Source organism: Perca fluviatilis, chromosome 1 (assembly GCF_010015445.1).
Source record: "Perca fluviatilis chromosome 1, GENO_Pfluv_1.0, whole genome shotgun sequence".
Taxonomy (NCBI): Eukaryota; Metazoa; Chordata; class Actinopteri; order Perciformes; family Percidae; genus Perca; species Perca fluviatilis.
Genome location: NC_053112.1, coordinates 24,511,945 through 24,535,470, shown reverse-complemented (window position 1 = coordinate 24,535,470; position 23,526 = coordinate 24,511,945). Strand labels below are relative to the sequence as shown.

The window sequence follows — 23,526 nt, the reverse complement described above, 5'->3', positions numbered from 1 at the left end:
GGGACTTTATATGTGGGCCTTGCTAACCGTAGCGAGTGAATCTTAGCAGCTCCGTAACTACATAGTACTAATCGGCAAAAGAGCATTTTACAGTGCTGCATGTGTTCTTCTATAAGAAAATGTACTTCACATTACAATGTTACAGTCTACTTACTTGGAGTGTGGTAATGGCGGTTTGGTGTTTAGTGGCACAGTCAATCTTGTCTACTCTGTCCTTCAACTCTTGGAAATGTTTGTCAAAAATGGTCAACTCCAAGGCCCTCAACCGTTCCTCTAGTAGCTGTTGCACCATCTGAGAAAGAATATCAGAGAAAGGGGGTAAAAAGGCAAGATTAAGTAATGAAATATCCATTGGCATCAAAGCAGCGTTCAGTTCGCTTAGACTTTGGGAAAATATTCTGTGCTGCAGGATAGTTGCAAACAGACCTTTTCAAGTTTATGGTGAGCGCCAGCTTTTGCTGTAAATTTGAGTTCCAGTTGTGCCTCCAACTCCTCACGCTCCACCTTGGGCCTCTTCCCCTCCCTTTTAACGGTTTGGCAATCTTTTTCGGAACCCTCTGATAAAGTGCGCTTCAGTCCCGAGGTGGAGCCCTTCTCCTCTTGCACTACTTGAGAAACAAAGACAAACACTGACTAGAACCTTATGTGTGCCATTCATTGCCCTAAATCTTTTATGCATATGTTTTCTGGCACTATTCTGTTTTAGGTCAGTCTCAGTCACTCTGTTGAAGCAGGATGAAACAGAACGTGCACACCAATAGCTTTTAAGGGTTTCCTGTGTCTAACTACATGTTCATGTTTAAAGTTGATAAATTGGGCCTCTATCAGAAACTCTGGCGCTACGAAATAAACATATAAACAAGATCTGTTTGTGGTGATCCTTTGCATTACCCCCACATGTTTGCCAATCTCAGACTAAGAATGGTAATTTTATAGAAGAACAAGAATTAAAATGACATTTTTTTTTATTTTGGTGGGTGGGCTTTTCCGCCTTTATTTGATAGGACAGCTAGGTGAGAAAGGGGAGAGAGAGGGGAGAGACATGCAGGAAATCGTCACAGGTCGGATTCGAACCCAGGACCTCTGCGTCGAGGCATAAACCTCTCAGTATATGTGCACCTGCTCTACCCACTGAGCCAACCTGGCGACAATGACATTTTTTTTTCAATGGCAGCAATGATGTAATGTAAAATATTTTCATGAGGTAGAAAGGGTTTTGCCAATACAAATTGTGCCAAGGAGTTTTTTGTTTTTTTAAACTAGTACATTCTGCTTTATACTTAACGTAGAACTCAGAATTTAAAAAGTTCCCAACAACCTACACTCAGAGATGTTCTGTTAATACTGTGGATAAAGAGATTCTTTTGTATCAAATCAAGGTACATTTCCTGGCTTCAAAGTGCCAGCACTTATGGTTTGTCTACCTTGTCTTGCACTGCATACTACTTGCCATTTAATAAAACATGAAGTGGTTTTAATATCCTTACCATTTGATTTATTTATCTTAGAGACTTGCAAAATATGAGCTTCAGTCATAGAATCTTAAAGTGAAGCTGGATTTTAATTTTCAAAATCAATTTAGAAGACACAGGGAGTACAACCCCGCTTGTGGAAACCGCTTTGTCAAGTCTGACAAAGTCAGTCAAGTGACATCACCCGGGCATCTCGGTTTGGGTTCGGAGACTCCGAATCTTAGACAGAAAGCCTTTTAGACAGTGTGTGTGTGTGTGTGTGTGTGTGTGTGTGTGTGTGTGTGTGTGTGTGTGTGCATGGAGTTTAAAGGTCAAGAGTATTACCAGGCAAGGAGGAGCAAACAAAAGACGTTTGAATACCAATTTAAATGAGATGTTATTAACATGTCATTCAGCCTACAATTACAAGTGTCTACGGGTCTTTTTCTAACTTGAACCCTTTAAATTTCCATAGCCTTCCATTTCGGGTCTAGATTGGTTTAACTAGAGAACAAGAACATACAGCTCTGCATGTATAAAATATTGAATGACATATCTAATTCTACTGGTTTTGGTTAATTTCCTTTGGATTTCTATTGAGCTTTATCAATATGGAGCAATTATCTTGAAGCTTTCTGGCACAATGCCAACTCTCTCATACCTGTATTAGATGGTGGGGTGGAAGATGGCCGAGGTGGCTTTTTTGTTTGTCCAACTTCAGTTTTTTCCTTTTTGGTCTCTACTTTTACTACCCCCTCAATCTTTTCCTCGTTTGTTGATCCTTTCTTCACACCCTCTTTTTTATCCTCCTTGTCATTTATGTCCTCTTTGATTTCCTTTTCTTGTTTTAGATCTTTAGAAGAGGACGCTGGATGAGACGAGGAAGGACAAGGAAGAGAGGGATCAGAAGAGGTAGATTTGGGGCAAGAAGTCTTTTCATCTTTTATTTTGGCTGTGGAGGCCCCAAGGTCCTCGGCCTTTGTAGTGTCACTATCTGTGTCCATAGGTTCTGTGCAGTCAGATACTGGAGGTGGTACAGGCGAACATGGAGCCAAACCATTAACAGAATCCTTCAACAAATCCACTGCTGGGTCCTCTGTTGTAGTCTGGTCCTCCTGAGGAAGAGCACAAATAACCCTTGATTAATTAAAAAGATTTTTGGCCTCTCTCAATCTATCCACACTTCAACATTATTGAACAAATCCAGTATAAAGCCACATGAGAACAATTTCCTAAAAAACTCTAAGCATTTACCCTTTTCTTTTCCATCTCTGGGGTCACCTCGGTGTCTTTTTCCTGGGTTTCCTTGGATTCGGTCGCTGCTGGTGTAACGGACACTTTCGATGAGGACGAACCTTTCTTCTCCTCCTGCTCGTCCTTCTCCTCCTGCTCGTCCTGCTCGTCCTCATCCATCTTTTTCAGTTCAAAGTTTAGAGAGTGGAATGGTGATGTGGGAGAAGCAGGAGTTTCCTCCTTTGATTTTGGACTTAGTGAAGATGCCGGCGAAGGGGACAGATTGAGGGACAAGAAAGGAGCAGGAGAGGCAGGGGATGTAGCTTGGGGTGAGTTGGAGTCCGAGATGTTGTTTTGCTCTTTGTCGCCTGCTTTCAGTCCATCCTCTTTGTGCGTGCCGTTCATTAGCGGTGGCGGCGATGCGTCGGTCATACCTGGAGCTGCTGTCAACAAAGTGCTGTGCAGACTCTCCAGTTGCTGTCGATCACTGATCTTCATGGTTTTCCTAGCACGGAAAATCTTCTTCTTCTCCTCGGTCACAACAACTTCCATTGCTGCCTGTGGAGTGACAAGGAGAGATTAAACGCTATCAAAAGGGCATGATGAATCTGGGAAAGATCTTCAAAACCCTAGTGATAGCTGCAAGGGTAAGCAGCACAGTCTCTTCCGCTTATGAACCTGTCCTGGACGCTACGTACTGCATAGTAAAGAAATGGCTGCAGAGTTTCAGAGCAAACACTAGAGGTCACTGTAGAGCCCTGTGGCTTTCTTGTTTGTTCTTTTCTAGAGGGTTCTTCTTTCACAGAGATCTGCATGCCAAAGTGGCCGGTTCCCCAACAGCCCGTTTTCTTTACCAAAATTTGAATCAGTCATCCAAGCCAAATCAGACAGATCCCTACTGCCTGATTACACATTGCTGTATCTGTCCTACAGTGACAACAGTCAAAGTGCAACTCAGTAAGCCAGAAAGGCTTTTTTCATGTCAGACTGAAAAGCTTGAACTGCTCTGACAAATTTCCCTTTCCATATTTTTCTGATTAACCTATGGATTTCATGTTTACCTAATCCCCGATCCAGAGAACAGAAATGACATTGAAGTTAACAGCAGCAACCCAACCTTACTCCCATCCCCCCACGTTCCTATTGGTTCAATCCTCAGCGAATCAGAACAGGCAACTCGAGGACGTGTTGCAGCAGTAAAGAGGTTATGCAAAAAAAAAAGAAAAAAATTGAAGAATCTTCCGTACAGAGTTCTGATTGTTGCACACATTGTAGTGTTGAGGCTAGTTGTCATATTGTATCTGTATGCATTTCATGTTCTATTCATTTTATGTGCAAACATGTTTTAAGATTTAAACCTCTTTTTATGTTACTCAAACAAAATTAGAAATGCATTTAAGCTGTGTGCTGCAGTGAAAGTTCTCATTTTACAAGTAGTAGCAAACAAGAAATGTTCTGTGATATTAAAGAACCTGCGGCGCACACACTAATTAAATTATCTATGAAAAACTCACCTTCAACCCGAAAGGGTCCTGGTCATGGATTTACCACAGAATTCTTCCGACAATCTGAGGGGAAAAGAATGGATTTATTTTAGTATATTTCATACGATTGCTTCAAACTAGGAAGATAACATCAACTACGTATGAAATCCACAGACCATGCAAATTAAAGTGCAACCCTAAATTTAGCTCATCTGAATTAAGCAGTCTCCCATCCCCTGAGCTGTAACTGAGCCCTTGGCTTCAAAAGAAGATATTTATTTGAAGGGTCACTTTGAATTTCATCAAACTGGAAGTATAATTATGTTGATGACAATGAAGTATATCCACATTTATTAAGAATTGATTGACCACCTATCTGGACACAAAATGCTAGTCTGTCGGACGACAATATGATTCCTGAGAATGTTGAGACATCTCAATGTTACTACAGTCATAAAATGTTTGTTGTGACAAAAAGGTTTTTTGAAAGTTTTTTTTTTTTTTTTTTTCTCAGTTTCAGCCAACTTTCGGTTCATTTTGGCTAAAAAAAATTACACAACATGCTTTTATTTGGGATATTTTATACAAAAATGAAAACCGTTGATGCCCAGTCTTATTCAGCATTAGTATTAGGACAAAGCTTAATTGAAAACTAAAATTGATGTACAAAAAATGTATCCGCTGACTAATAGGCTAAGCTAATAAGAACCCATTCAAAAGATGTGACAAGCAAACAAATCACACGAAAAGGTTCGACTCGAGACAGTCCTATGGCTTATATTATTTGCACATTAGTTAAGCTACTTTATCCGATGGCTCCATGGTGTTGTATTTCGGGTATTTTTCTCTTTTTTCCATTTTGTTTTTTGTCTGTTTTGCCCTTTTTTACTCCATGGTTTGTCTTTTGTTGTTAGCCATCTAAATTGAGGCATGATATCCACTCCAGAGAAGTCTGTATTACTGCTATACACATGCTTCACAGCACTAAGAGAAGATATTTCAGCATTCAATTTAACTGAGAAAAGCAGCATGCAAAAACTCAGCATAAACAAATAATAAATAAAGAGCGATGTTAAGTTGTGAGCATGGTTACTGGTACACATTCCAATCTTATTGCACACTGCGCAGAGAACAAAATCCCCCTCCCCCATCCTACGGCCTCATTTACTGCGCCTGGATTCAGTGCAGAAACTCAAAATGGCCGTCAGCTCTGCTTTTTGCTGTCAGACTGAGCTCTCAGTAGCTAGCTGAACTGGATTCTCTATCAGAGATATCAGGTTGCACCACCACCCTGCTTAATAACAATTTTTGATTCAGCCTGATGCTTCAGAAAGTTGGCAAAGTAAACTAAATCTAGAATATATAAAATTTTATTTCATTAAACAAAAATGTTACCTGAGCCAAAGTTAAACATTATAACTATAAAAGCACTGTGGTGAGTATAAGAACTCAATTCTTTTTTTAAGCTTATAGAAAGCTCATCAGCCAATATTTACAAATAGGGCTATCTGCAGCTGCATCAGTGAGTGCAGTGCTGAACCCGATTCAGAGAAATGTAGAAAACAATCATAACACGTCTCAGATAAGTATGCCAGGCTGGGTGTGGCTTATACTGCGCACAGCAAGGTAGGTCATCAAAAAGCTACATACACCTACTTAATTCACGTAAACAGCATATACAGATTCAGACTTGAGCTTAATGCTAGATAAACTCATAGGAATATTAATTTCCAAATTGTATTACTAGCCCAGACAAACCAATCTGAGGCAATAGTGAATTGGTCTGGATTTACACTCCATAACGCTGTTTCAGGCAAGTTACGCTTGTTTATACTGTTTTAATACTATCCACTGACTGCCGACACCAAACATTAAGTAGACTATTATTTCTCTGTCTCTCTCTCTCTTTTTTTTTAAATCATGCATCTTCTCTCAAATGTATGTCCCGCAGGATTGCGTGTAATTGGAGCCAACAATCGAACATGCTCCCATGTCAATGCACAGAAGAGAGGGCTTACACAAATTCCAGCAAGTCATTTTCAAATCTTTAAATAATTTTTTTGACTAGATTGCGTTAGGTCTTTGATAACTAGGCTACAATGCATTAGGATTTTTTCACTTATACCTTCATGTGACACTGCAGGCATAAACAACGGAAGACAGGGAGAGATCGTCCATCGTCTTTCTCTGGGTTTGTCAACTATTTTTCTTTGAAGTTGCAACATCGGTGCAGAACTAACTACCTTTACAACCCACTGTTTCATCACCAGTTGACTAGCCAGTGAGTTGTTGGACAAATGTCACAAAGTTGCAGTAACTCTGCCAAACTAGACATGCAAGTCTCTCCAACTCCAAATAACTGGAGAACAGGGTGACTAGGGAGTCAGTCCTGCAGCAGACGAGTCAAGTTTAAGCCTCGGTGTTGCCAAGCAAACAACAAAAACTTGGCATTCCCACTTCGCTTTCTCTTTCAGGACAAAGTATCACATTATTGGTTCAAATGTGGAAGATGCAACCGTAGTTCTGCAGTATGTATGATATTGTGCTTATCAAATCTTGCCCAACATGATTAAAGCCGTTTTAAAGACAAAAAAGGGAAAGTTGATCACAAACCAAAGTACAAGTCACTTCTTCAGTACATGGACATCCATGTGCAACTTGCCAAATATGTTGGCCTCCCAAGAACAGAATCCAGACTTACATAGATACTTAGAATATGTTTTAAATGGCATATAATTCATCCCTGGTACCAGTCATTCCTAGGTATATCCCTGGTTGACAAACTGGTACAAATGAAAGCACTTTTTCTTTGGATCATTATCCGACACATAGCTACCAAACCTTTGTTTATTGTATCCCGCTGTGCTCGGGCTACACCAGCTTTCAAAATTACATCATTATGCTCTATTAAAGCAGTGCAACCTATTCCTCAACACACCAAACTGTATGCGAGTGATCCACAGTGCAGCATGAGCAAATACACAGCAATAAGTGCAATGACAGTATCCACTTGGACAGTGTGCGTCAGCAACCAGAGAAGGTAGGGCCACTTTGACATAACAAATGTTAAACAGTATTTTGATTTTGTTGCACTATGACTAATATGTTGTTGTTTGAAAACTGTACACATGCTTCTACAATTAGCTTGTGACAGGGATGTGATCTTGTGGGTTGGCCACCGTAATGATAGTTAGCGATGAAGATGCTTTACACCTGTAGGATATTTGTGATATTCACATTCGGACAAAATATCGCACAACTCCAAATGTGTTGACAGTGCTACAAATACATACATGTACTTGTCTGTAAGGACACAGAACATACATGACTCAAGTAAACAGCTTCCGTTACTGAGCCCAAAGATGGGAGTGCGACCAGAAACAAACAAACAATGTTTTAAAAGCATGCATACTACTGGTGTCACGCACAGTGTTGCAGGCATAGAAATAGAATGGGAGTAGAAGGGACATTCCCATTCAAACCAATATAGCAGTATGGTCAGAGTGGCGGCAATTTGAATGTGTACCGTTGCCACTGCAAAGAACTGCGACTGTTGTAGCTGGCTAACTTCAGCATCTTAACTTCTGTATTTACTGACTTGCAGCAAGTCACAGATGTACTCTGGAGGTGAAGTTTACCGACAAACGAGCAGTGGAGTAGTACGAGGCCTGGAGAGGCGTCTTGTGTGCAGTATGCCCGTTGCGTTGCTGCTAGAGCAGAATTGCGGATGGCTGAATTTGCTTCAATAAGAGACAGACAAAAGGAAAACGCTAGCTTAGTGTGGGCGATAGGCCAAAACGGAGTTCTCACACCAGTGAGTGCGGCACACTTCTGATGTGTGTTGTCACCATAACAACAATCGCCATTTTCTCTTGAACTAGTCAAATGACCACAGCAAACAGTTCAATGTTCGTTCTACTCTCATTCTATTTCTATGGTTGCAGGTAACAAAATGTCTATTGATGTCAGCTACATTAGTGAAAATGTACAGCAAACTCCCTGACATAAAGAACATCTGAAATTAAGGTTTCCTGGTAAAAAACCCCAAAAAACACAACAAACAGCAAGCCAAAACTCGACCTTTTTCAACTAGCATAGCACCCACTACAACTAGACTATCGAAAGCCAACCTTGAGAAGCGTGTGAAGCTGCAATGACAAAAAAAATTAGTTAGAACTGAACTTAGTTAGATTTAAATGACAGAGAGACATGTTAAACATGCTTTAAAAACAAAGAAATGTCAACCTTTAGCAGGATGTGTGGGATTGAGACCTTCCATGTATTTGTTGATTTGATTGTGGGAGCAGGCTGAGAGGCCAGCAGGAGAACATAAAAGAAAGGAGGAGGGGCTCACTTAGGACTAGTCCATCTTGTTCTTTGCGGGGGTAGGCACTATAATGGATGTTTGGCCTACATTAGTCTATGAAACATATTTAAACCCTTTTAAAAAAAAAAAAAAAAAGGGGAAAGAAAGTTCAAAGCTCCTAACAGCAGACTGGCTTAATGCAAAATATAAAACAAAAAAATGAAGAAAAAAAATGTGTTCTTTCTGATGACACCTATTAAAATGCATGATATATTTGCCAGGTACCACAAATACATACAAATCAAATGTTGTGTCTACAACATTTTAAAGTAAAGCGTGGGGATTATCAATACCAACCCTAGCTAGCAGCGCACAGACAGAGGGGGGGGGAAGTACACTGCACAGGCCGTTGCTTAGCAACACCCATCCCCCAACTCTAGCACAAACTCGTCCACAGTATGGAAATCTACAGCCAGCACGGACTAAACCATTCTGACAAAGGGCAGGGGGGTGGGGGGGGGGACTCTCTTTTCTAAAATAACACCATAGGCAAAGAAAGGTTAATGATAAAAAAAAATAAAAATAAAAAAAAGTTCAAGGACAACACTACAATACAAAAATACTACCGGAGTGTAAGCAATTGACCTTTATTGTCATCCTGTGTTTGTTGAGTGTTTCACACCTCCTGGGTTGAAATGTAAAACCATCATTTACCTGTCATTGTTTTAAGATGGCTTCTGGTGCTAAAAATAGTTTATATTCAACGTGGTCAAACAAAAAGACAAAATTAGATAACCCTGACATAACGGTTTAACTCTTTCAGTGAAATGTGTATTGCCACATTTGTTTTAAACACTGGAAATACTAATAAGATCTCTTTCTGACCACAGCTTTTTTTTTTTCCCCCAATGGTGAGGTAAGCCGCTGTATCTCAGCAGTTTCCATAAAGAACTGAAGAAAATCAGTGGCATTGATGGTTTTACAGTACACTTTAATGTTCTATTTGTTAAAACAGAACCACATCCTCCTTTATCCTCTACAACTATCCCGCTACACATCCTAGCTTCTAGTTCTTCCATGAATGTCTCTTGCTATTAGGCCTGTCGTAACAATAAATAAAATAAAAAAAATAGTAGCAAACCCTTTATTATATGTGCGAACAAACAATTACCAGTAAAACACAAATAAAGCCACTTTTACATGACACAGCTGCACAACATGCACTTTAGTCAGAGCCTAGCTAGCGACGCACAGCCAGCGCTAAATTGCACACCCACAGCACACTCAGCCTAGAGGCAGCTGCACCCACCCTCCCCCATCTCTCTCTCTCTCACACACACACACACACACACACACACACACACACACACACACACACACTCTTTTTCTCTCAGCCTCTCCAAGTCAAACATGGACTGAACCATTCTGAAGGGTGGAAGGGGGGGGGGAGTGGGGGGGCATTCAAAACAAAATAGATAAAAGGATAAAGTATTCAAGTAATCGAACAGTCAAAGTACAGTTACAGATTTACTAAATAAGGGCAAGGGATTTTATTTTCTCGGGTTTTCACACAAAAAGTGAAACACTACCACTAGTTTTTAGCTGATATGTTTTATCTAATTCCTCAAAACAAGTCTATATAAGCCAAAACACTTTTTCATTGAATATAATACCACTACTTCTCATGGTTAACTATAATAGCCGCATTGAAGAAATTGAAAGATTATCTCATAAAAAACAGCACCAGTTATTTTTTAGTAAGCATTCTTTATTCGCAAGCAAGAACTATCGCTTTTTAGCCACTCAGTGCCATGCTAGCTGCGCACAGAAAGAAATTAGAGCACAGCTTGACACACTAAGCAGCCTCTATCCGCCCAGCCTCTCCTACCGCAGAGAGGGCTGCTGTTAAACAGACTGAACCATTCCAACACAGGGGTGGTTCTTTACTCAAGAAGAACAAAGAACACCCACCTAAAAACTGAAAAACAAACTTTGTGCATTATTTCTCTCCCGTTATTGAAGTTTTCACCAGTGGAATTTTCACAAAATAGTTCATATAAAGTAAATTCCTGATTTGTCTTTGAGGCTCAAAACAGATAAATATATTGCTGAAGAACAAAGTTATTACAATGAACTTTAATTTGCAAACCACCTATTTTCATCAAAAGCCCTTTTGGGGAAGTCAATAAAACCTTGCTGTGCGTTATTTTACCAGCCCCCCCCCCTTTCTGCTAGTGCAGAAACACAAAATGGCCACCAGCGCTGCTGCGAGCAGCATGCTGAGCACAGGCTTGAGCAGATCCTATGACAAACTCCGCCTACTAAACCAAAAGTACAGTATCTGCAGAAATCTCCATACTCGCACATGCATCTTTAGGGAAAACAGAATACAAATTTACGTCTAAAACAGCAACTGTGATGTCATGATTTTAAGTAATGTTATTTCTATAGGTCATTGTGATCACCTCTAATTCCTGGTTTAGAGTTTCACTGCTGTTGCAAAGAGCCCGGACATGTCTTGTACTCACTGTTCAGCAACACACTAAGCTATGACTAAAGAGTTAACTAAACTAATTTTATTTTTTTTCACCTCACAAGTTCAGAGCTGTACCGCTAAATGTTTTATGATCCTAGGTCTAGTTAACTGGGTTATAAAATAATGCTTTTTCTACTTCCGGCTGCAGTTAGTGCTACAACCAATATGCCAAACGGTATAAACCTGGTTGTCTCCAACTGTCAGTCACAGAGGATGCTGTTGGTCTAAATTTAAAAAGGAGAACAAAAAAAAGTTATCTAATATCAGACATTCTGAGGCTAAATACTGAGTGGAAAAAACGCTGTCAGCCAGTGAGAGCTGAGCCTGCATTCCAACATTACTGCGCACAGTGCGCAGTCTTCCCCTCCCCCACCCTCACTGCCTGCATCTGGATTCACTGAAACTCAAAATGGCCACCTGGTCTGCTGTGCGCAGCCACAAAGAGCCCTTAGAGCCTGCTATATCTAGCACAACATCCACGGCATTAAAAGTAGTTCCTATGTGCATCATTTTCACCAAGACATTTTTTTTTCCCAGTTAAATGAACCTACTAGAATATTTTGCTATATGAAACAAAAGCAAATTTCACACTATTCTACTAAAGCAGGTAGCCTGCTTATGAGGTTGTTACACCAATATAGGGTTCGATCTATTTGAACTGTTTGCACAGAGCTGAAGCAACTCATACATCGTCACATTCACTTGCTGTTTAAGCCGATAAAATGTTGTTTGTATTTCGTATTCGGAACATTGTATTAAATAAATATACTGTATACAGTGCGGTTATCGTATCTTAATGATATAACAACATGCAGGAATCCAGATGAGCCAAGACTGAGTTATTCTGAGCAGTAGCTGATTAGTGATCTTTCCGGTGATATTGCTTCATGTATGTCTATTTGTATCCTGTTCTCCATCCATTCAAGGTGGGCATTTTTCCTTCAAATGGTAAACTAGCTTAAAATATTATTTCCCTCTACATTGATGATTCCAATAAAAGATGCACCAATTAATCATAGCAGCTATGAGTTAATCAGTTGCCTTTACTGCAGGCCACTGTTAGATTCTGTGGAATCTAATAGTGGTTTAAGTAGCGAAATGTAAAATGGACAGTTCAAACATGCCAACATTTTACTATCAAAGGAATATTATTCTCAAAACAGGGTTAACCTGTTTATCAATAGTGTAAAAGCACTGCTTCTTAGCCTACCATTGCCCAAAGATTGTACGCGTGATTTCTTTGGGTTTTTTCTTTTGAATAAGTGGAGACTAGCAGGAGCTGGGCAGAAGGAAAAGAGGGAAGAAAAAAGGGAGGGGTGGGCAAAACCAGGAGTTTCAGAATCAAGCAAGCACATGGTGATTATTCTTTAGCCATGCGCTGCTGAGGGAGGCTCCTGTCATGGCTACAAAAAAGCCAATGAATGTTGATTGGCATACAGCAGAATAAACCAAAAACACCAAGTGCAAAATAAGAGTGACCTAGGTTCCCTAAAGACATAGTAATAATAATACTTTTGGTTAATTGCAGAACCAAAATACCTGCCCATCAGATATATCTGTAAGATCTGCCATGCCCTCTTTTTTTCTGGTGAAATTCTAATAACCCACAGAGAGTATCTACAGTTTAAATCAGATCGCATAAGCTTTAGCTAGCACCACATAGTCAGAGCTTCCAGTCCACAGCCTTACACAGAGCGCCAACACCCCTCCCCCACCCCAGCCGTCTGCTCCGGTCTGGGGTTTTACAGCCAAGCATGGACTAAACCATTGCAGCAAAAGGGTGTTCTCACAAACAACGGAGGGAGCTAGAGAGGTGAATAACAAATTAAAAGCTCCCTGAACAATTCGAACTTTGTGGTTAGAAGTTCAAACCTCAATTTGCCTATGTTGAACAGAAAAACAATCTTAGTGAATTCTAGTTCTAAACTGGTAGAAAACCCTGCCACTGAAAGCGCAGCTCATTCTCCTTAAGCTACTCTATCAAATGTTATTTCTGTCTCTGTAGCAACAACTCATCTTTACTATGTCTAAATATGGCACATTTCTCAAATGTTTTTTTACATGAAAATAAAAGGCAAAATTATGTTATAGGAAGGATAAATACAATGCTATAAGCTGTTTTTTCCTCTCTGTCAATAATACACATTTGGGAAGGAGTAGAAAGTAGCTATGAAAAAAAAGGATTGTTTTCTGTGAAAAACTGGCATAACAAACAGCATAAACATTTCCTCAGCATAAGGATTTGAATTAGTTAACAAGCTAGCTACTCGACACTTTCCCCTCCCCCACTCCTTTTCCTTTGATAGATTGCTTGCAGTGAGCTACAGCACAAAATGGCTGCTACTGCTGTACGCAGTTAAAGCAGAAAGAGTCCCATTTACCATGAACATGGCATACTTTAACTGCTTACGACTGTACCGTGTTACTCTTCAGTTAAAGATACTGCTGCTTTTCTCCCTGCTGGTTTGTTCTCTTGAAGGTTTGACGTCATTTGATCCGCAAGGGGCAACATATTTTTGTATCTTGCATTTAGTGTAAGCTGCAATGCTCAATCCTATCATATTATTTTACATTTCTGCGTATATTGGGACTACCATGTTCTACATAATAACAACAATAATCATTGTTAAAAATGTGTTTAATAAATTCTAGATATTTATAAAACAACTTTAGCGTGACCTTTTAGTTACATCTGTGACCCTTGTTATGTTACACCTATATCACGCTAGGCTACACCAGACCATCAGTCTGCAATCATTTTAGACACCACTGACCAAACTTATCCAAATACTGGAATTAGTAGTCTTTTTTTCGTATCTTATTTTAAGTGTATCTTTAAGAAAGTTTCTCGAAGCAGTTTCATTTCATGGGGGTTTAATAGTGCGTTCCATTTACCTGAGAATTCGGAAGCCTGAGCTGGTAATGACGCCACATCAGAGTTGAACGCGCTCCATTTACAAGTCATTGTGGGGTTAGCTCTAGCCAGGTTAGCCATTGTTAGCAATACCAGTAGTTAACAATGCATTATGCCGTTTTTGTGCATACAAACAGTGTCGCAATATGTCCACAGATACCCCTTTTCCACCAACAAGAACCAGGTGCTGTTTCAGAGCTAGAGCTAGTGCTGATTTGGAGTTGGTTCGACTGACGAGCCTCCAAAGAACCGGTTTGCTTTTCCACAGGCTAAAGAGCCAGCACAGAGCCAGGTCTTACGTCACTATACGTTTCATCTTTCCCAGCAAATTTAGCGCCAAACCCTGCCCCCAGCCACTGACGTAAGCGGTTCTTACCTCTGGCCCAGCAATGATTTGTTGCTACTGAAGAACCACTTTTACTAGTTCGGAGCCGGTGCTTTGGTGGTCGAAAAACAAAGAACCGATTTGAAACTAGGCTCTAGCACCGAACCAGCATCAGTTCTGCCTTGGTGGAAAAGGGGTAACATAGAAGTTGGACAGGACTGTGTGTATGACTGATTTAGTGAGACACAAATAAGACAGAAGTAATAACTGTATGTTACTACAGCTTTCACAACTTACAACTGATGCGCGGTTGCACTTCGTTCTACATTGCACTACTGCGAGGTTGTCCGAGTTCCGAGCTTGGAAATCCGAGGTCAGGGGCCGTGTTTCCGACTTTGTTAGTTGTTAGCTAACTTGGTAGCTTGGCATGGATAAATCAAAACCTGTGTGAGATAGTTTTATTATGTGGCAACACTGTTGCAAATTGAAAATGAGCTGCTGGTTCCACAAGTTATTTTTTACTACTGTAAATTCCCCATTGGAGCTTCTCTTCTCACTGCTATGCTGACGATGCCTAGCTATTCTTCTCATTAAGCCCATCTTACGCTTAGGTGGAAGCACACATCCAGGGTCTGAAATTAGCATTGGCTGTAGTTAGTTTAGGCAACAACGCTACTTTGTTAGGTTTAGATTAAGGAGAACACTGTTGTTTTGGTTAAAGTACTTACGATCATGCAGTTTGTTAAACGTTACATACGCAACATTACATAATAAAGTTAACTTAATAAAAAAAAAACACAAAAAAAAAAAAAGACCAATCCACCACCCCAACCTACCTCCCTAAGTGGACTTTTGCTCTTTATACTACCGTTGCCACACTGTTCTTCATCCTATGTCATCTTACAGCGGTCAAGATGCTCTGAGCGTCACTGCTTTCCTTGCAGCTTTTCTTGGACTGAACCTAAACCAAACAGAACTTGTGTTTCTTCTGGACAAAAGAATGCCTGCCGAGACCCATCCATCACCATAAACAATATCGTGGTGATACCAATTTGGAAAGCAAACTGGGTGTGGCCAAATCACAAATGACTGATCGCAGCACAAGCCTACTCTTGTAAATGCTCTTGTAAATTGTTAATGCACAACATCAGGATAATTCACTCCTCTTCACTACTGATGTGGCCCCGGTGCAGGTGCATGTTAGCCTGACAAAGCCAGACCCATATCAAGATGTTGGGTCTAGCAACTCCCCATTGGCAGGGCTGAATCCGAGGGGCGGGATAAACGGTTGTCTTTCAAATTCCCTCTGCACGCAATAGGATAGCGCTACAACCAACCAGAGCAACGAAGAAGGTAGCGGAGCTAGTTGATAGATTAGCCTACATTTTTGCCGTATCCGGTCTGCAAAACTCAGAACACATCTTCCTTTTTTAAGAATGACTTCAATGCCGTTCTTTGCTCAACTCCAAGTCTCCAGAGTCGCTGCCAAAGCCAATTCTAAATACCGCTGTTCGCCAGCAGCAGCAGCAGCAGCAGCCATCGTCTTTGTTTTCAAGAAGCAGGGAATTCATGCGGAACCGTCGTAACTCTGCCGTCATAATGTTAAGCCCGCCCACCGACTCTATACACGATGTGATTGGCCTGGCTAGAGTTTGGCATTTCCAGCTCGCAAGCCAACAGAGAGTTACTAGACCCCCCTGGCAAATTACATTTGCTGCCAATAGGGTGCGTCTAGATTTCTAGGCTAGGTGCATGTCAGACCTTGCCTGGATGACTGCAATCCCTCCTTATCCCACTGCTTCTGACACCTGAGTTACCACTTAGAGCAAGTACAGATTGCTGCCGCCCATCTGGAGTTCAACCTCCCCAATTTTTCCCACGCGACTCCACATCTCCGTTTACAACACTGGCTCCCTGTTGCAGCTCACGTCCAGTTGAATACTGGTGCTAGACTACAGGGAAGTGAAGGAAACTGATCCTTCCTACCTCCACGTCCAAACCCTCCACTCCAACCTGACAATTGCATTCATCTATCTTTGGGCAATTGGCTGCATCATCCCTCAGAGGGCCATGTGGTCTAGCTCTTGCTCCCATCCTATCTGTGAACACAGCGGAGTGCTCCTGTCCTCATTAGCATTTATTTTGCTTTGCCAAAAGGATGCATCGCTCTACTGGTCAAACAGAGGCAGAGTGACCACAAGAGGGCCAATGAACCAAGCCCCTCACTTGCAAGCTCTTTCTTCTGTGGCCATATCTTGCTATGCTAACATTTGCTCATCAACCTACTGAAGCGTGACCAGTTTGTGGAAGCTGACTAGTAACTTTAAGCGAGAGACAAGGAAGCATTTTACGTTACTTACAATAAATGAAGATCAGGCTTATTACATTCTTCCTCATGAGTCAGCTTCTGCTTTGTCCATAGCAGAGGTTTTAATTTGGCTCTGGGGAGTCACACTGCTTGCAATACCCGACCAACGCACATACATACACTCTTCACATGCAGACAGGATATCCAGTACATTTGTGTTTGGGACAAATAAACACAGACTGCACAAACATTCCAGTGAACAAATTCGACCAAACAATGCAAGACAAAACGTCCTGATCAAAGGATGCTTTTGTATCACGTCTACACTTCTGTCCATATTCACTCACACGATGCATTTGAGATCAGCACACACATGCCTAGTCAGGAACACAGACTGGTCGAAAGACTCAACCCAAGGTAAGGGACTGACAGTGGACAACAACGATGAATGTTTTCAACACCAAAAAAATTGATAAATAATCACAGAAGACATTCACTGTTGGATTTATCATTATGGATTTATTTAACAAAATCTCCAAAAAGACACTGCAGTTCAAGGCTGGATTACAAAGCTTCTGAAAGGGGTCGCACCGAAGCAAATGTTGTTATGGTACAACGGTATTGTTAACTCAATGTTCATAAGACGTGACATGAATGATACATGCGGGTAGGCCAAGGCAAGAACAGGGAGATTAGCTAACGTTAGCCAACATATTTATATAAAAAAAAGTCACATTCGAATAGCACTGATTTTTTTACCATTTGAATTATATTCAACTTCGGTATTCGTTCCAACAGCCCTAATACACTCTTAAATGCAAATCTTAGTCTCTTGCCTCTGAGCTGAACTTGCAGCACTATGTAGCCTAAACAACGCACTCTAGCGCTAGATCTCAATGTACACACACACACACACCTTGCAGAGAAAGGTGCAGTGACAGCAGTCCGCTAACTTGTTGCTCTCACTACCAATATTAGCTGCTGTTTTAACAATGTGAGTCTAAAATAAAAAGGCTGAAATTCACGTGGTGTTTTGTCGGGATTAAGCCGCTAGCTAAATGTCCATATGCCACTTGCTAATTAATGCAGTTTGATTGAAACACTGCAGTGTTATGCCTTCCATCTCAGCTGAGAAAGGAGAAATGTTTGGTTATAAATCGACCCAGTGTTTCCGCTATATGCATTTATTAGCGGCGGTCCGCCCCTATTAAATTATTGCCGTTGTTAAGTCATAATTATGCGACTCTGCAAAGCTGTCTGCTCTACTGAATTCAAGTGAACAGTCATCTGCTCCCTTTCCCCTTTGAGGGTGAGCAACCGGAACAATGACAGAACGCCATCACACGCAAAGTCATGGCAACCAAACAAACAACAGCACGAGTACAGCATTTTCTCCTGTAGTTAGCTAGCAAATAAGCCCACTGACGGCAACATTATGGTTCATATTTTGGTTTAGTAATGACAAGGTAGTGGTCACAGTGAGTGTAAATGTGATCTGAGATGCACACTGCAAAATGTGTTGCGTATCTGGAATTGTTCATTAGCTATGTGTGTAATCTGTAAAGAGTATTTAGCACATGGTACACTGCGGTGAGTCGTAAATAAATTATATGAAGGAGAAGAGTGTTTTCCGTTCTCTCTGGTTGCATCAGTTATGGATTTTAAATCTTATTTTGTTGTTGAAGTCTTAACTAATCACCATCGTGAGAATGAGGCACATTCGCCCCTTCTCTTCTTACAGTGAATCCAAATAATACATTTTCTCATCAATTTCATCATTTATTTTATATAAAGAAATGTGTCGCCTATTTTATAAAGACCGACAGCACACATGCGTAGAATGACAATATGGTAACTCTTGTTAAAGGCTGAGCCGAGATGAGAAGAATCTCTTCAACTTAGAGTTTTGTGGTTTATGAAAGATTGTATTCCCCTTATGCAAAAAGGAGATGACTGATAATCTATAAAGTGCTCTTGGTAAGGCGAACAAGATGTGCGTTTCTTTCTGCTGCAGTGACCTTTACGTTAATGTAACGGTATTTCACTAGATCAAATCTAGTAAGATTGCTGCCATGACTTGGGCACTTATTCAGACATGTGAGCGACATGTTAAATTGCCATCTCATTTACATAATGTGAATGTCTGAAAGGGGCTAAATAGTGATAAATGGGGCAATATTGCACAGAGGGTCTTGCTTAGCACTGAATATTCAGGCAGTTGGCTCCCACAACTAAAGCAGACACACTGAAACATAAGGCAACAGGAGCAGACATGGTTTATGAAGGTGCAAGCCTTAACATATATGTGAGACATCTACTCCTGTACAAATCTCACACTAAAACCATAAATGCTGAAAAATCCAAATCTTTTGAAGTGGCAAATAAGTATAACATTTTTTTAATGGCGTTTTATTGAGCTAAATCAATTTGAAAGACATGACATGATTGAATTTTCATTGTGTTGCATGTACGCATATGCACTAAGTGTACTCCATAAAAATCGTAACAATAACATTAGTAATAGGGGTCCCTTAAAAAAGACGCACAAGTATTTCAACCTGACTAATTTATTATGGCCTACGTGTAAATGCACAAAACAAGCCAGTCTTTTTAATTATCAGCATGGCAAGACATAAATGATAAATAATAAACACGGGGTATTTTGAGACTGAACCAAGATCATATTTCTTATCGCTCGCATTTACAGCCTGAAGCAAAGAAACCGGCTGTAGCTGGTTGAAACTTGTTCTTATGGACTTGGTATGGTGTGAAAAAGTTCATAACATTTAGGTATGGACTTGTCCACCTTCAAAATACCGGATTGGAACCTGCTATCACTCCCAAATCGATTTACATTGTTTGTAAAAATGTCAATAAAGCAGAAATTTTCTTTTAGATTGGAAACACAAATGGCAGAATTTTTTTTAAATTACTGACAAACGAATAAATTCTGTATGTAAATTTTTGCTCAAATCTATATGGTCAAAAACTAAGGGATTGGGTTGACATTTTATTCAATAATGCTTGCATTCACACCATTATGGATTTTAATTAATTATCATCTTGAAAGGGCACTGCTAAATAAATTGTTTAAATTGCATTTTATACACCCTTTGAAATTCATAAATAAATTATATTACAGAATGAGACTTAATACCTGCAGTGGCATGTTCACAGATGTTGGCACATACATAGCTCTCTCTATTCGTAATATGAAATGGCTGATTTCTCACCCATGGCGTTGGATTATTTTTGAATAGTAAAAGATAGAGTTACAGAACATCTGGCAAGATAACCATTTGCTTTCTAACATCTAGAAATGATCTAATGTGACTGCTGACATGAAAGGTATTGTACTCCCTTTTTAAATACTGCCTAATGTTAGCAAATGTAACAGTAACTTGGATTTTATTCTTGTGGTTGAATTCACTGACACGTATAAGTGATAATACAGCGGCAAACGACTCGTATAGGTAGGGTTTCCGTGGACCTGCTGCACAGCACTGACTTAAATTTGGCACCAAAACTGTAGGACTGAGAAAGGTGCCACTGCCCGGCAGATACACTCCTTTTTCTCCACATGGAGGACATTTGGTGCTCTTATTTTTAAACTAAAGCCAAGCAGAACCTCAAATAATCCTATATTTTCATTTAGTATCAATTTCAATGTAGCTAGCCCTGCAAATTGGTGTAGCATTTGTGCGATCAATAGGAAATTCTCATTGATTGTATTGGATGATAAGGTAAACAAATTTAGCCTTTTAACATCCACAGGAAAGCTTTTGAAAAATGTAGGAGGAGCCTTTCAAGGGTACTTCCTCTTCAGCAGAAAAAGAACACCGTGTAATGAATTACAAGTGCACCATGTGAGCACTGCCACTGGGTGAAGTGGGGGAGGTGAAACTAGAGAAAGGGATTTACCATGTTCGCAAAAGCAAACCTGAAAACAGCTCACTTTGTATGGACTGAAAAGACTCCAATTATTTATTTATGTTTTATTTTCAAACATCATGAATATGATAAAACAGTTTAATCATGCAGACTGCCAAATACTCCAAACTGTGGCTGACTTATGGTTCATAGAGCAAACAATTAGTTGGTCACTTATCTGTACATCACTTCACCTTAATCAAAAAGTATGCATTTTTTTCCTCTATTGAAAACCCACAGGAAGGGGCAAAGAGGAAAAACTGCTAAACTCTTGTATTAACATTGACATTAAGCCACACCCACATCCTAGGACAGTGTGGCCCATGGAAAATTACTGGGCTGTACCACTTTAGACCAAGAGGGGGGTTTAACTGCACAATGTAGGAAATGCAGCAGTATCCTCTTCACTTTAGCCCATTTTTCTGTGCTATTTAGGCTTCTATCTAGGATTGATTTTCAATTTGGGGATACTCTCTAGTAATCAGCATTAAATCATAGGAGTTTTTAAAAGAGGCCACAAACTCCTCATTGAAGCTCTACCAAGGGCAATAATTAAAGTACCAATGCTAAAACATTATTTTTCTGTTACACACACAATACTAATTATCTCAGGTTAGACAACTTCTAATCAGTCTTCCTTTTTGCCCCTCCTTCAAACGGTCACCTCTGGAGTATGCTGTATGCTTGCTGCTGGTTTAGCACCAAAACACCACAGTCGCTTCGCTTCGCTTCGCTTCACTGTCTCGGTAGGGTTTACGACTTTAGTGAGGTACAAATACATCCAAGACACAAATGTATATTTCCAGTTGCTAAATGGGAAAGTCACTGAATTATAAAAAAGTAATTTGATTACTTTTATCAGACAGTGGTGTGAGGGCATATCATACTTGAATCAACAGAGAGCCAACTGGGTCACTTGTTTTCTTTTTCTTCATATAATTGTGTATGAATTTGTGTACAATCTTCAACAAGTTATCATGGCTTAGCGGCTGGGAGAGTTTCACCATTTAAGCGCAACCATGTGAAAAAGAGAGTTAATTTTTTTACATATAAGAAAACAAAGGACACAAACCTGTGTAATTGGAAAAAGTCCCCTTAATGAAATATTTAATTTAATATCAATCGGAATTCAGTAATTTTATGAAAGCAATTTACGCGATTGCAAAAGTCGCGAGATAACTTTCACAAAAATGAAAACTTCAGGGAGACGCCATTTGCAATGTTTTTAAAGAAAACATTTTACTGTTAAAGTTAAAAGAAAAAATGTTGCAGTAATTACAATTTCATTGGTGTATTATCTAGGAAGCTAATATCTTTCCAACACCCGCTACAATCTCAACATGTAGCTAGCTATGGCTCACTGTAAACTGTTGCCATCCACAGAGCAAAAAAAATATTTTTTGTAATTCATGACCAAATGTTTATATTCATAAGCCCAAGTTTCAATGAGTATATTATCTATCTGCATTAAATATAAAAGGCAAGTAGGAGCTGCTTGGCCAGCATGCTAACCATAGATGCTAACTAGTTGCAATACCACCACGACTCACCGACTCTTCGCGTCGCCTAGCGATGTTCCCGCGATTTCCAGTCTCGGTCTGTAGGGTAAGGGTTGTCTGTAGACTGTCTCCTCCTCCTGCCGCTGTCGAAATCTCTGTTGTGTAAGTTACAACCCGTTGCGGTCAGGATGTGTTATGAGTCCACCGGTTTGAGCCTTCACCGGTTAAACTACCGTTAGTGAGCTATGCCACAACAACTGAGTAGTTGTGCTTTTGCGGACTCTACCGACTGTTCTCCCCTTTCGCTTACAAATAGACTCCTCCTCTTTTCGTGCACAAGAAATCCTCCATTACAATACGTCACCGTCGGTGGCGGTTGGTCGACAGATTCGGTTGCGTTGACCAACGTGAACGTTAGTTTCATTCGTTCTCCGTTTTTTTTAAGTCGCTCTTCTGGCGGCGGTGTTTAAGTCGGTAGCTAAAGCCGGCAAGGTAGGTATGATCAGCTCCAGAACGTGATAGAACGGTTTGTACGGATGGTCGGTCTGGCAGGACTGACACAAGTGTGTTTTAGAGCAGTAGTACATCTGCTTTGAGGAACTGCAGTGGGGTTCAAACAAGCTCACAGAGCCGACAGTTGGAACAAGGGACAACAGGGAGCAGACCATTCGCACGGAGAGGGAGGGGTTTGTGATTTGACCAGAGGGGGAGGGATTATATGGTGAAGGAGGAGTCAGTTAAACAACAGTCTGGAAAAATGTCTGTAAACTTAACTACAGATCATATTGCCATTGTAGTTTACATCACAGGAATGTAGGGTGTGTTTTAGTTGTAGGGTACTGTATGTGCTCAAGTAGCCTGCCCAGCATTTCAGTGAACCTGAGTGTTTGCACTATGTATTTTTGGGATTCTCACAAGAAGACAAGAAAACAAGGACAAATCTTTTTATTTATAGCTTCCAAAAAAATGTAATCCATTACATTAACATGTCTCCAGTTTTGAGCTCTCCTCTGACATTATACAGTACCATAGGCTATCCACTGTCAGCCATTTTGTCGACTCACTGGGAAACTTGTAGTTCCCCAGGAGGCCAGCAGGAGGCGAGTTATAGTGATGTTCTAATCAGCAGCGTCGAGATGTTCCTGTCCTCATGGATAAACCCTTACTCCTCCTGTAGTCTGTGTCATAGCTAGTCCCCTCACAGGTTGTATGTCCATACTCCAAAATCCACGTGATGTGGAGTATGAGTTGGTAGCTGTGCTGTCCTCTCACACACTCTTGCACATCAGAGAAGGACTGCAGTGCTAGTCTAAAAAAAAAGAAGCCTTCAGGTTAGGCAAGTCTCTTTTGTCATCTACACGTGTAAAAATCCAGCTAGGCTACACTGTAACATAGAGGCATTACATTGACATGGAAGTATTAAATGAATTGACATATTTCAATATAACTGATCCGTTATGTTTAGGGAACATAAACATGTTCCCTAAACTGTATGCAGAGGATCCATAATCCAACTGGAATGGCTATAATACCCTATGTG

The 23,526-nt window shown here is 40.4% G+C and overlaps 1 protein-coding gene across 3 annotated transcripts in view; it reads right to left on the bottom strand.

Moving 5' to 3' along the window:
- LOC120557635 (activating transcription factor 7 interacting protein) overlaps positions 1-22,638 on the bottom strand; it is a 28,432-nt gene extending 5,794 nt beyond the window's left edge. The window contains exons 1-6 of one of the 3 annotated variants that reach the window (XM_039798167.1): positions 22,038-22,638; positions 4,199-4,252; positions 2,706-3,242; positions 2,113-2,566; positions 427-608; positions 155-292 (exon numbers count right to left, since the gene is read on the bottom strand). In XM_039798167.1, the coding sequence (XP_039654101.1) occupies positions 155-292; positions 427-608; positions 2,113-2,566; positions 2,706-3,236 (1,305 nt within the window). In that variant the 5' untranslated portion in view covers positions 3,237-3,242; positions 4,199-4,252; positions 22,038-22,638. Of the gene's footprint in view, positions 1-154; positions 293-426; positions 609-2,112; positions 2,567-2,705; positions 3,243-4,198; positions 4,253-8,413; positions 8,521-22,037 lie in introns of those variants that run through there. The other 2 variants (XM_039798183.1, XM_039798175.1) reach the window with 2 other exon arrangements.
- Positions 22,639-23,526: the final 888 nt, after the last annotated feature.